Raw genomic sequence first — 13,565 nt, forward strand, 5'->3', positions numbered from 1 at the left:
GCTCTGGTTTGTGGAGTCACTGGTAGGACTGTCATGTTTTTCAGTCTTGCCTTGAAAGATTTGAAGTTATCATTCCTTTATAAAGAGCCTGATTTGTTTCTCAGAGCTGGAAATTCCCCTAGCAAACACAGATTTTTAAAATCTGTTTACTGTAGTCTCTTAGACCCCTTCTTGAGGAGTGGACTTGTTTTGGGAGTGCTGGATATCACTAACAGATTTTGTGGCCTCACAGATAGTGCAGCAGCCTCCAGAGGGACAAAAATGGTGAATACTTCTGTGACTTTTCCAGCTCTGTCTCTTCTGACATGCTGCTGTGGCCTTGTAAAATCTTTCAAACCCACCTGGCACCTCTGAAAGGACACCAGAAATCCCACTTTAGAGCTGTCTGTGTGGGTGCACCCACCTCCAGCCTGTGCCCTGTATGCTGGAAAAGATGCTCAGGATAATGCTTGGTGGCTTACAGGTGTGGAAAAAAAAAAAAAAAAAAGCTGGGTTTGGGTTTTTTTCTTCCATGAAACAAGAAACTACTAGGCTGGAGAGGAGCATGTGCTTTATGGCTCGTGGAGTAAAAGCTCATGGTGATCATTAAAGGGCTTTCTTTATTCAGTGCCACCCACAAGAGCTGTCCTGTGTGCTTCCCTCACCTGCCACATTCATTGCTTCATACCCATAGGAGGAACTGGCAGTCCTGCCCTGGTGAGAATCTGATAAATGCCTTCACTTTGGGTTGGGTGGGGCAGTTGATCCCTCTGATTTTTAGGACCCCCAAATCTAGTGTCCTCATGTTTGCTGTGGCCCAGCATCCCTGTGGCTCTGAGGTAAGAAGTCCAGTCATGCTTCAAAGCTTTTGTCGTTTGTTTTCACTTCCTTAAAAACACCTCAAGCGGTAAATCCATCAGAAATGTGACTTCCTGGGAGGAAAGGAGGAGCTTTGCTTATGAAACACAAGCTTGGAAACCACGATCCAGACAAAACAGCCAAATGCTTTATGGATAAATATAACTTGGATGCCAGGTGGGAGCTTTGCTTATGTGCTCAGGATGGCACTAATGGATGGAGCTGCGTTTGAAAAGGAATCATTTCTCCCATGCTGAGCCCGGTGAGCAGCACTGGCAAGCCTCATCTTGGCTTGTTTGCTGCCCACATTTTGCTTTATTCCTCACCATTGCAGGGCCTTGGAGAGAGTCATGGTCATTTTACCCTCACTTTGGGCTAAATCTGAGGCAAATTGAGTTTATCGCTGGTAAGAAAGTAGAAATCTTTGGCTGTGAGATGCCTGCTAGACTGAAGGCTGATTATTTTCCTTCCCAAAAATAAACATCTGCTTATTAACACCAATAACTTTGTTTTATGTATTAGCTTGTTAAAAAATAGATATTCTGGGGGCAACTTTGCTGAGAGATCAGTTTGCCCGAGTTCCTACTTGCTTCAGGAAAAATCAGCTATCATATTCAGCTCAGTAGTGCTGACCATCAGCCTGGCATTCCCTTCCTGGAGCAGGATGATGGGGGAAGATCTTTGAAATTGCTCTCCTGGCAGATTGCTGGAAGCATCCAGGGGTGAGCAGTGGGGTAACAAAAGCTTCCTTACTGGGGCTCTGAGGGTGGAGCATCATCCTGTTTGTGCCTCAAACCTCTGAGCTCCTTGAAGAAAGTCACTTTGACAGTCTTGGGACATGTGTCTGTGTCCAGGAGCATGGATGATCCTTGCAGCCTGTTGGTGATACAGAGACTGGAAAAACTGCCCTCTTCCCTGGAGGGCAGAAAACAAATGAAAAGTCAGCTTTTCCCAGTGCTAGGGAAGACCTGAAAACTCTCCCACATGTCACAAGTGTCTTCCAGAGGCACAGAGCCATCACCTCCCAAACCTCAGTGGGGCTGGAGGCCCCAGTCAAGTGGCTGAAGACAGGTATAACATGATTTTCTAAGCCCTACTAATAATTTACTTGTGTATTTAGGACCCCTGCTCCTTTTCAGGGTTCCATTTCCTCCCATGTTGTCTACAAGAACAAGGAAATGAGCTCTGACCCATCACTTTTCGTGCATGGCAGCCTCTGGGCACAGGTGCTGCCAGCTGCCTGATATCTTTTAGGACACTTGTCCACTCAGCTTTTTGTCTAAATGTTCTCTTAATGTTTCTTATCTGGCCCAAATGGCTGCAAGTGCTGACAGAGCAGTAGTAAATTAGTAAGTACCAGGCAGATATAAGGGAAGATCATTCTGTTTTTTACTTGTCCTATTCCTAATTTTGTGTAAGTTAGCGGACAAGAGAGAGCCAGGGTCATTTGCTGCCTCCTGGGTTGAAAGTGCTGTACTGATTTTGTTCCTGACAGTCCAGTTCATGTTGTGCATCTGCAGCTTATACTCTCTCCTGAATTTAATTGTCCCATTCTCCCTTTCTGCTCCCTCAGTTTTCTTGTGAAAGTGCCTGAGGTCTCTGCTCTAAAGAAGAAATAGTGTTTTTCTTTTTTTAGGGTCATGCTTGCAGAGTGAGGGTCCTTCTGCTGGCAGTCAGACCTCTCTGACACGCAGGAGCAGAACTGATGTGTACAGGCCTGGATGGAGCAATTTTGCTGAACTGGGCTTTGTTTTACACTGATCATGAACGTGATCTGTGTATTTTTGAAAGCCTCCTGGCTGGTGAAAGAAGTGGACTGTGAAGGAGTCTGCCAGTGGAAGAGGCTGAGTAGTCCTTGCCACACAGCTGTGACTGGCCAGAAATGGAGTGAATACACCTGAGGGACTGAGCCAGCTTCTCCTGCCCAGCTCCCTCCCGGAGCAGAGCTGCCCTTGTCCATGTGCATCGTGGTGATCTTGTCGGGGATGCTGCGCTGGGCCACTGCTGCCCTGCACTGGCAGGGTGCAGGCTCAGAGCCCTGGAGGGTGAGCACCTGCAGCGTGCTGCAGCTGTGGGCGCCCTGCGAGGGACTACCAGGGGTGGCTCGCTGGAGGGGGCTGGGTGACCTCATTCTGTCTGCAGCCTGCAGTGACGGCAGCCTGAGCACTCCAGGGTGGTGGGCAGGAGAAACCACTTAGAGCAACGCTGCAGATTAGAGCTGGTTCTCTATGGAGCCCGTCAGTTTCTCCCTGGCACTCAGGAGGGCTGACAAGCAGGGATGGAAGGGAGGTAGAGAGCAGAGCCCCAGGAGAGGAGGAAAAGCACTAGATTCTTTGGAGCGGTTACTGTGGACCAGTTTCCTTCTCCAGGATGCCTATATGAAATCTCCCATCTGTCTCTCTTTGGGTCTTACCATCTAGCACAGCTTTGGATGCTGGGTGGGAGATGGCACTTGGCTGAATCCAAGAGTGGGAAGCAACTGAAATAACTTGCGTGAAATGCCAGCATCGTGCCTGAGGAGGAGGAAAGGAGGGCTGGGATGTGCATGTGGTGGAGGGGAACAGTCACATAATCTCAGCTGTGTTGAAAGGAGGTGAAGGAGACGACCTGATAACTGAAGAGTGGGTTATTGAGGAGGAGAAAGCTCTAGCGGGATGAAGGATGCAGCAATTGAAGCAAGATGAGTGCAACTGCACAGAGAGATGAGTACTTCCTGGAGCAGTGATAGAAGTTAATAGGTGTCTCTGTGCAAATATTTTGAAAGCTGTATCATACACATACGTGTCATCACACAGAGAGAATGTCACTACTTTATTTGGCTTCTCATGTGCTTTGCTTTCCTTTGCTCTTGAGATGACAAACTCTTCCAGATGCTCTCTGGCTGCTGCTATGGAGAGTGCAGGGCCAAACTTGCAATGTGAATTAGCTTTTTCTTCTACTTCCCCACGGTCAGAGACATGATCTCACCTGTGTTTTTTTGTGAAAGACTATTCCTGGTCTCTTGGGAGCAGCTGCCATCATTATTCACAGTCATGAGTGCAGTGTGTAATACCTGTCTAGCCTGGCAGCTGGAGGCTGGTGCCCTGCTCCTGTTAAGAGGAAATTAAGTAACCTTGTGTTGATTTGTCCCCATCAGTTGTGGAAGTGAGAGATTGGGAGTGTAGCAAAGGAAGGGAGTATGCTGTGTAGTTTCTGGCCAGAGGGCTCAAATATGTAGGAACAGGAATGGAAGGCTGACTGTAAAAGTAGGGAGCAGATCTGTGTCTTATTAATTTCCTTTTCCAGTGCCAAAATATAAAGGTGCACATTTTTGGTAGGAAATCAGACCATGTGCCCAGGTGTTATTAGCTTATTTGTCCTTCTCCCCATTCTTCCAGGTGTTCCAGTACCCCAAGGCCACCCTGTCCAGAGAAAAGGTCTCACCCATGCACCAGACCAGCATTGATGGGGTAGAAGACATGTCCATGCTGGGAGATCTGCATGAAGCTGCCATCCTGCTTAACCTTCACCAGCGCTACCAACAGGGTAACATCTATGTAAGTGCTCTTCCCTTTTGGCTTAATGTTTTTTTTTGTTTAGCTTCAGGGCTGCCACTTTGCATGTGGAGTACTGATGTTATCCTTGTCTCTTGAGGATAGGAATTGGAGGGGATTTCCTGCCTTGCCAGCTCCATCATCCCTGTGAGATCCTACCTTTATCAGAGGGGCCTCTTTGCCTCTGTGGAGGAACTTGCAAAACATGAATGTTCACCTCTGAGCTTTGTGGTAATTGCACAGCTCTGTATCCTCTGTGAACATCCATGTTTGATGGGCTGTCACTCACATTCCCTAGGTTCCCCATTATGGCTGTTCCATGGTTTATAAGGCCAAGCAGGCTGGAAATGCAATGTACACAGGTGGTTGCTGAGTATCCCTCCTGATCTGACAGACAAAAGATACTGCCTAACAAAACTAGGAATGCAAAGCTGTTGCCCCTCTCTTCTGCTTTTACATGCAGTTGTGCCTTTTGGGGTTTGGGGTTTTTTTTTTTTTTTTTGATTGCTCTGCTCTCCTTGCACAGATGAATGAATAGCATCTCCTGATTTCCTCTCAGGAAGGAGACAAGTGTTAGGAAAGGGACTTGTGAGGAAAGGCACACCTGGGACAAGACATCCCTGAACTGCTGGGATGGCAGTGCTCTGCTAAGACTTGGAGACAACAAGGAAGATGGTTTACAAAGACTGTCTTATCTTGCTTGTCCATGCTATGTGCACACAGAATTTTCAGAATATGACAGAAAAAATGAAAATCTCTGTCTGTGTTGCATAGCAACCGTTATCAAGGCAACCAAAGCATATGCACCTGTATTCCAGTAAATTATCAGTAAAGTGACCCTCTTTCTGAATCACCTCCTGCACTGGATGCAGAGGAGACTGTAAATTCTCCTGGTTTATTGTTTTGTTTTGTTTTGGGATTTTTTTGGGGTTTTTGGTATTGTTTGTTTTTGGGGTTTTTTTTGCTGTTGACACCATTGCCTGTCTGTAAACACAGCCTTGTGACCCTGTGACAGTACCCACGTGCACACATTACTTTCACGGCCCATAGCCTTGCTGCTCTTCTTGTCCTGTGTTTGACACATGCTACATGTTTGTGCAGCTCTTGACCCATTTGGGTATATGCCTCCTGTTTCTTCTTCCTCACACCTTAGAATGCGATGCAGGATTCTCTTCCTTTTCAGTCTGTGCCTTGTACCAGAAATGCCACAACACCAGCAGTGTCACAGCAGCCGTACCTCCTCAAGCCTTTCAGCTAGCTCTGATGTGTCATTCCTTCTCTTATTGAGCATTAGTTCTGTGCCTTCTCCATCTCTGCATAAAGGTGTTAAAGCTTAACACCTTTACCCTTCGTTTTTTGCCTTTTCATAGTGCATGAATCTCAGATGTGCACCTTGGGTCTGAAATTTTTGGAGAGGTATGAAGGGGCCTGACCTCTGTAACATGCTCAGCACTGAGAAGAATCCCTCAGTGTAGGATTATTAGCCCCACTGTGAGCTCCTAAAGGGAATTCTTTCCGATTAGGGAGTGTAGGTAGCAGTATATCTAGACTGGTCTGGCACCCGTAATTACTTTACTACAGCAATACTGACAAGCTCAACAGTACCTTTTGTTTTACAGATAAATATTTTTCAAGGTCTACCCAACTGTTGAAGGAAATTATTGCTGAGCACAGCAACAGCCTGCATTTTCCCTCTTCATTCTTATAATTCCTGTATTCCTTAATAAAAGTAGACCAAACATAATGTGAGTGATGTAGGAATGAGACAGGGGCTGTACTGCCACATTTTGTGCTGTCCTTAGCAAAGCCATGCCTAACCATCCAAGCAGGATCTATTGTGCTGAGAAGTAGACTTGCCACGTGTGGATTGTCCTGCTCTGCCCCCTGTTCTTTGGGGGCAATTGTTTTGCTGATAGAGTAGCTAGCATGTACTTGGTTTTACTGCTATTAAAAATTATGGATAGAAATTGTCTGTAAGGGAATGAATGTGATGAGAAGACTGCAACTTGGTGGTGGAAAAGTTTTCTAGGAACACCTTTGAAAGAGATGGCTGTACTGGAAGAAGTTCTGGAAAGGACTTTCCAGAAGTTCTCCGGAAAGGAGCTCTGTTCCTAGTGAAACTACAATGGAGAATGCAAACTGAAACATCTGAGAAGAAGAGATGCTGCAAAGGTCTGGGAGAAGAGTTAGAATGGACATTTCTGTCTTACAGTCTCTGGACAATGCCTGTTCCTCAGCTGCCTGTGCAATGATTTTTCCCAATCATGTTTTGACACTCAGTGCTTTCCTCTCTCTCTCTCTCTCTCCACCTCTCTGGCCAAATTTCATCTGCTTGCTTATTGCTTTCATTACCAATTAATTATATTTCTGCCCACAAAGGTCCCTGTCAGAGGGTCCTCAGGACTTGATCCATCATAATGTGTTTATAGTGATAATGCAATTTGGCCTAGGTGATTTTCCCCCCTCCCCAATGATCTCTGAGTGCTGCTTTCATAAATGAGTTTTAAATATTTTGGTGATGACTACAGCATCTTACCAGTCTGGCTTCTGACTTCAGAGCTTGGCATTGCTGTAGCCTCAGATTTCATTTGGCCTGATGAGTCTTCCTTGTCACCAAGTGTTTAATTTACAGCTTCTCCAGCAGATACATTCAGATGCTTTTATATCTGATGGGTGACTTGTAGTTAGTTCATGGTTTGGAAAAAATGTTAGATGTTGTCCCTGACCACAAAGCTTGACATCTCCTGCAGCAATCTAAGTGTTTATTTGGTCATGTCTGCTGAGAATGGGTATTCCTTGAGTAGAGCAGTCCAAGATGTCCCTGTGAGGGAGGCCACCACACCAGCAGCATGGATGTTGACCATATCACAAAGCCATCATTAGGAGAGAGGTGGCACCATTGCTCTGAACTGCAGCTCTGAGAATAACTGGATTTGAGCTGCTTGGCTGAACTGAAAAAGTCATGCCCCAAAAAGCAAAATTAATTTCCTTCTCACTGCACAAAATAATACATTTGAAATTCAATGTTGTTTTCTGGGTATTTTATTTTAAGTCTTGCTACCTCTTTTTTTTGGACTGTGAGATTTTCAAAATAAATATTTTCAAAATAAAATATTTAGAAAATATAGAAGTGTTTTGACTTGAAATCCAGAGCTTTATCTTCAGCTGTCAATTTTGATTTGGCTTACCAAATGATTTAAGCTGCACCAAACAGCATTTTTTCAGCAGAAGAACAATTATATGCTTTAGTGGTTCTTTACATGTGTGTAGTGTGTGTGTGTGTGTTCCAACTCTGTTCAGGAGGTTCCTGAACCCTTCCAAGCCCCCTTTGCTTAGGACTGTGGATGGGGTCATTGAAGGTATCTCCTGACACTCTTTCAGTCCTGGCTCTGCTACTCAGCTTCAAGCACAGTGCAAAGTAGCTGGGTATGAAGATGGCTTCACGTTTTTATATTGTGTAAGCTTAATTTAATAGGGACAACTGGATAAGAATGTTATATTATAAAGCAGCAAAATTCAGAGTGCCCCATCCATACCCAGCTGTACAGCTCCTTCTCCGGGGTTTGACATCTTTGCCAAATTGTGCAGCTCTCTGCTGAAGCCCAGTGTCCTTATTTAGGCTTTCTCCTTCACCATGACTTACTTCAGGGTCTGCCTTTGTTGTGATTTTTTTTTTCCCAGGAGCTCGCTTCATTTCCTTTCTGTGTTTTGTTTTTTTCCCCGTAGACAAACATTGGCTCCATCTTGGCATCAGTAAACCCCTACAAACCCATCCCTGGTCTGTACGGTGTGGATGCCATAGAGCTGTACAGACAGCACCGCCTGGGTGAGCTGCCTCCCCATATCTTCGCCACCGCTAACGAGTGCTACTGCTGCTTGTGGAAGCGTCATGACAGCCAGTGTGTTCTGATAAGGTTAGAGATGGAGAACCAGCTACCCCATGGCTGCCTCACACGCCTTGCTCCTGCTGTTCCATTGGCATTGACATCTGCCTGCATGCCCACACCACCCTCCCTGCCTGTGCCTGATCCCCGCTTGTCGCAGCGGAGATGTCGCACGTTTGTTCCTAGAGATCACTCCTGTGCTGCCGGTAGGATGGTCATCAGCTCTGTCCTGGATTTTTGAATGAAATTTATGTCTTCTGTTAACAGTGGAGAAAGTGGAGCTGGAAAAACTGAGAGCACCAAGTTGCTACTGAAATTCCTGTCAGCCATGAGCCAGACCTCCCTCGGGGCCCCTGTGTCTGAGAAGAGCACTCACGTGGAAGAAGCCATCCTGGAAAGCAGGTACAGTCACCCTCGTGGGCACCCAGAGTGCTGGGTCAGCATGCTTTTGGGGGGCCCTGCCTCTGGGGAGCCCTGCCTTTGGGGATCCTTGCCTTTGGGGACCCCTGCCTTCTGGGCAGGGATGGAGCCAGACCTGGGTAGAGAGGATCACAGAATGATGTCACATCAGGGAAATGCTAAGGTTGCTGTCTTGCCACGATGCCTTCCTCTGGCTGCTCTCCCAGCTGTCCATGGATGGATTAGGCTTCTTTCCAACAGCAATGTGGGGATGTATCTCCTAAGCTGGAGAATTAACGCTCTAGCTCTCGACTGTAGCTGTCCTCGCAGTGCTCAGACTCTGGCTCCTGGTTTCCTCCATGAGCCCCTGCTTTCCCCTGGCCTCCCTGTGTTTCAGGCTGCTGGTTTGTCTTGCCCTCAGGGGTCCCACGGGCAACCTGGCAGCTCTCCTGCTGTCCTGGCAAAGTGATTTCATGGAGAACCATCCATGGGAGCTGGCACCAGGGAACAACCACCACCCACCTAAACCCTGATGAGGCATCAGGCAGGCAGGGAAGCACATGGCACCTGAATCTAATGTGTTTGAGAGAGAAGCTGGCAGCAATGAGGGAATGGAGACACATTTCAGGGAAAATACTTCATGCCAGAAGAGCTCCTGACCCCCCTGAGGGACCATAGCCCACAGGTGACCTGTGCTGGAACAGGGAGATAAGGCAAAAAGTATCTGGAGAACCTGAAGAAGCAAAGTGTGGCTGAGGAAAACCAGTAAGAGGCAAAGAGCAGCAGAGAAAATAAGGAAGCAAAGAATGACAGAAGCAGTCCTGAGTGTGACCCCAGGCTCCTGTGCTGTGATGCTTGGGGAAATTTTGAGGGAGTGGGTGTAACCTGAGGTATAAAAGAAAGCTGAGGCTAAGAAATGGAGTACAGTAGGTGTTTGACTTCAGGTAAGCCTGGGGAAAGAGGCAGGAAAGATACATTTGTTTTGTTCTTTGTGTCCTTGTTTTCCTTAATACCTGAATTATATTAAACAAATTACATTAAAATTTCCCAGACTGTCTTGCCTGTGGCTGAAGGACCTTGCTGGCAGTCCTGCAGTTTGGTACTGTCAAGGCTGAGGCTGATTAGTCCCAGATGGAGCCTGTGATAGCTGCAGAAACCCCCAGAGGAGGCAGCTGTGAGAGCACTGTGGGGTTTAGGTCCTTATAAAGCAGGGCAGCCTTGAGGAGAAGGGCTGCTGCCCTTGGACCTGGTGTTCCAGATACTGTTGTTGGATGATTTATCCTTTGCAGGTGTGCAGGTCTTAGCAGGCATGGAGGCAAATTGGAAAAAAGCTCTGAAGAGCAGCACAGTCAGGATTTAAGATCTGCAAAATCTGCTTTAAGGCAAGCGGCTTAGAAGGCTCAAGCACTCTCAGCAGTGAAGTGATAACTTGACAGTGATCCAGAGAGCTTATGATGGTGGGTAGGTGATTCCTGAGTCTGTAAGATGCCACAGCTGTGAGCTGGAGTGAAGTAAGAGATCACAACCTGTTCAGTGTACATCTCTAGTGCTACGTGAACTATTGCAATGTGAGTGCAAGAGAATCTGATTTGTCACCTTTTCTCTGAAGACAAGAAGCTGAAGGCCTGGCTCAGACCCAGAAGCTGCTGCTGCTCCTGTGGACCCTGCCTCCCGTGTTTGGAGTTCATCTGCACTTGCTCTGACAGTGGCCCTCCTCAGGTTCACTTTTGGTGGATTTTCATGCTTGCAGCCCAGCACATACTAGGGAACAATGCTGTCCTCCCTTTTCCTGTCTGTCCTGTTATTTTGTTGATCCGTGGCAGTGGTGTGGATATTTCTGTGCGATGTCCTTATTTGCATACTTGATTCAGAGGTGTGGGTCTTGGAGTTCAGATTCTCCAGGGCAAGGAACTTCCCTGATCTGTGCACCCAGATTTCTCTAACTGGCATTTCAATGGTTGTAGTGTCTAATAGCAGAGGAATTTTCATTTCTATCCTTGTTGCTTGAAAGTGATTGTTTCAAGAGATGTTAGGAAAATACTGCCTGGATTTTCTTGCAGGTTGTTGACTATTTCCTTAAGCACAGCTCTCCCTTAGCTAACCCTTGCAGGGCCTGAAGCCTTCTGCAAACTCCAGGGTGTCTAGTTGTGGTTATATTTTGTGCTGTAGTTACTAATTTGTGAATAATCCCATATCTGCCCCAGTCTCCAGTGGGACTGCACAACAGATCTGTGGAGATGTTTAAAAGCCAGTATTTCTCAGGGTAATAACAGCAATAATTTTTGTTTAAAACTATGTATGTTTTAAAATTAGACATGAAAACATACAGGCTGTTCTTCTAGCATTTCTGTGATTCCTTGCTTGTCAGCCCTTCAGATTATTTTGAAATTGGCTTAATTGCAGAAATGAATATTTTAATCGTGGATTCTGTGTGTCAGTTCCAGTGGTTTAGGCTTTTCCCTTGTACTGTTCTGTGAAGCGAGTAACAAGCATTTTAACTGTTTTTTCCTGAAGATGGAAAAGTGAACAGCAGACAAAATTCTTCAATTTATGGCTGATCTGATGTTTGGTGATAGACTTTTTTGCCTCCTTTTTTTTTTTTTTTTTTTTTGACCTGAAGTGGATGATGATGTCTGTGTAGAATGTAATTTCCAAATCTATAGTGTGTGTATAGTCCCTCTACCTGGAAACCATGTAACATATATCAGCCTAAGCAAGATTTAGATAACAAAGGCTTGTGTGTTCCAGTATCAAATTTAAGCACCAAACAAATTGTTTTATTACTGTTTGTTAGTTTGAAGATGTTTGCCTGTAATTTTAAGAGATGGTTTATCAAAGGCAGAAGGAAAAAAGGTAGAATGAATATAGAAGTATGTGGTTTAAAGCTACAGATTGTTTGCCATATATGCCTGATGCTTCTGAAAATCCTTGAAAAAGTACACTTGTATTCATGGGATGTGCTGTGTTGAGGACACAGCCTGGCTGGCTCTTGCCACCTTTCATTTCCTCAAGCCACACTGGTGGGGAGTGCCCTTGGTGTGTGCACCAGCTGCCCATACAGACTGGGGACTGATTTAATTAACTGCAATCCCAAAGGTTTAAAATTTATCTAGCAGCGTGTTAAATTGCTCTTGCCATCCCTCCTTTCCCTTGAGCTCTTCCTGCTTGTCCAGGCTGGTGCTGTAACAAATAAATCTCTCGTTGCAGAACACAGCGTGCAAATGTCAAAAGACTGGGCACGTGCTTTGTTTCAATGGTATCCCATCACTAATGATATCCTCATTGCCTTGTTTCTGCAGCCCCATCCTGGAGGCCTTTGGAAATGCCAAGACAGTTTATAACAACAACTCCAGCCGCTTTGGCAAGTTCATCCAGCTGCACTTCTCTCAACATGGGCACATCCAGGGAGGCCGAGTAACTGACTGTATCCTTTTCCGCAGTGCACCAGAAAGGGATGGAGTCAGCAAAGATGAGGAGGAGCTCAGTGTAGGTCAGGAAATCCCTCATCAAAGGTCTTCAATTTACAGCTGTGGGCAAATTTGCAACTTAAAGAGGGAATAAGTGTTTGTTTTGTGGCTCTGCAGCACCTAAATCTGGGAGCCTTTTGTCTCAGTACTGCATTAGGTAGGGGTGTAGTTTGACTTTGCACTTCCTTAATCTCAACACTCAATACTTAAAACCCTGGAATTTTCTACCTGGGAAGATCCCCTAGGTTGATTACATCCTGCTTGCTCCACATAAAATTGTTCTCTTATCTTAGCTCTGCCAATGAATTCGTGATTGAGAAAAGTGAGATCAAAGTAGGAATAAATAAGAGAATTATGAGTCCCTGTTTTGGGCTACCATCTTCAGTGGACCTTGAAACCCTAGTCATAGAATCACAGAATATCTCAAGTTGGGAAGGACCCATAAGGATCATTAATTCCAACTCCCTGCTCCTCTCGAGACTACCTAAAATGAAATCATATGACTTATGAACATTGTCCAGATGCTCCTTATACTCTGACAAGCTTGGTGACGTGACCACTTCTGTGGGGGAGCCTGTTCCAGTAACAAGAAGGACAGTGAAGATTGGACACAGTCAAACTGTGTTGAGCCATGATGACTTTCTTCCCTGTATGGCCAGGGACCCCTCTCCCAAAGGCTTTGACTTCTCTTTTGTCTCCATGAGGGAGGTAAAGCTGCCCTGGCTACATTTCCTGATGTATTTTCAAAGCTGCTGCTGACTGCAAGCCACACCAATTGGCACTGGAGTAGCAGCCAGATGAATTTACTGCTGTTGTAAATGACAGGTTTGGATTGTTTGGCCTCTGCTCTTTGTGCTGTCAGTAGATTTAAGATAGAAGTCTCCTGCAGCAGCAATGAGAACTGATGCGAGACTTGCTGTGTGCAATGCAGGCTTTCAGATAAGAGTGGCCTCTAATCTTTCCAGGTGTCCCTAATGTGGCTCATCTTTTGTTAGGTTATCTATGCTCTGCCCCGCCCTGCCCTTTGAAATATCTCTTTGGCACATCATACCTCCTTGGACAGTGAATAGAGAGGATGAGCTAAGATGATGTTTAGAACCACTCTTTACCTGCTTTCCAAAGTGTCAGTTATTTCATGATTTGTTGCTGGTTGCAGGGTTCATCCCAATGTTTCTAGAAGATTTTTTGCCTATCATCAAGAAATCTGTGCTTCTGTCACTTGGATGTTTTTTCCTTAACATGCTATTCAGATTTACTGGAAAAGGTAGGTATCACCTCCACTCAGTGCTGGGTGAGCCCTCTCCTCAGAGAAGGTGTGGCAGTGCCAGATCACCTCCTGGGTGAGGCTGTCTGCACTGCAGCATGTAGACATCAGCTCCTGAGCTGTTACTACTGCAGCTGTCCCAGCTGAGGAGGAGGCAGAGGAGCAGTGTTCTTCTGTGCCT

At 45.9% G+C, this 13,565-nt stretch overlaps 1 protein-coding gene across 3 annotated transcripts in view; it reads left to right on the forward strand.

Moving 5' to 3' along the window:
* LOC121335518 (unconventional myosin-X-like) overlaps window positions 1-13,565 on the forward strand; it is an 88,027-nt gene that overhangs the window by 15,035 nt on the left and 59,427 nt on the right. Inside the window, exons 3-7 of one of the 3 annotated variants that reach the window (XM_041403759.1) lie at window positions 4,215-4,373; window positions 8,097-8,284; window positions 8,522-8,656; window positions 11,953-12,077; window positions 13,371-13,384. In XM_041403759.1, coding sequence (XP_041259693.1) covers window positions 4,215-4,373; window positions 8,097-8,284; window positions 8,522-8,656; window positions 11,953-12,077; window positions 13,371-13,384 — 621 coding nt within the window. Of the gene's footprint in view, window positions 1-4,214; window positions 4,374-8,096; window positions 8,285-8,521; window positions 8,657-11,952; window positions 12,078-13,370; window positions 13,385-13,565 lie in introns of those variants that run through there. The other 2 variants (XM_041403760.1, XM_041403761.1) reach the window with 2 other exon arrangements.

Source organism: Onychostruthus taczanowskii, unplaced genomic scaffold (assembly GCF_017590055.1).
Source record: "Onychostruthus taczanowskii isolate IOZ18803 unplaced genomic scaffold, ASM1759005v1 scaffold20, whole genome shotgun sequence".
NCBI lineage: Eukaryota > Metazoa > Chordata > Aves > Passeriformes > Passeridae > Onychostruthus > Onychostruthus taczanowskii.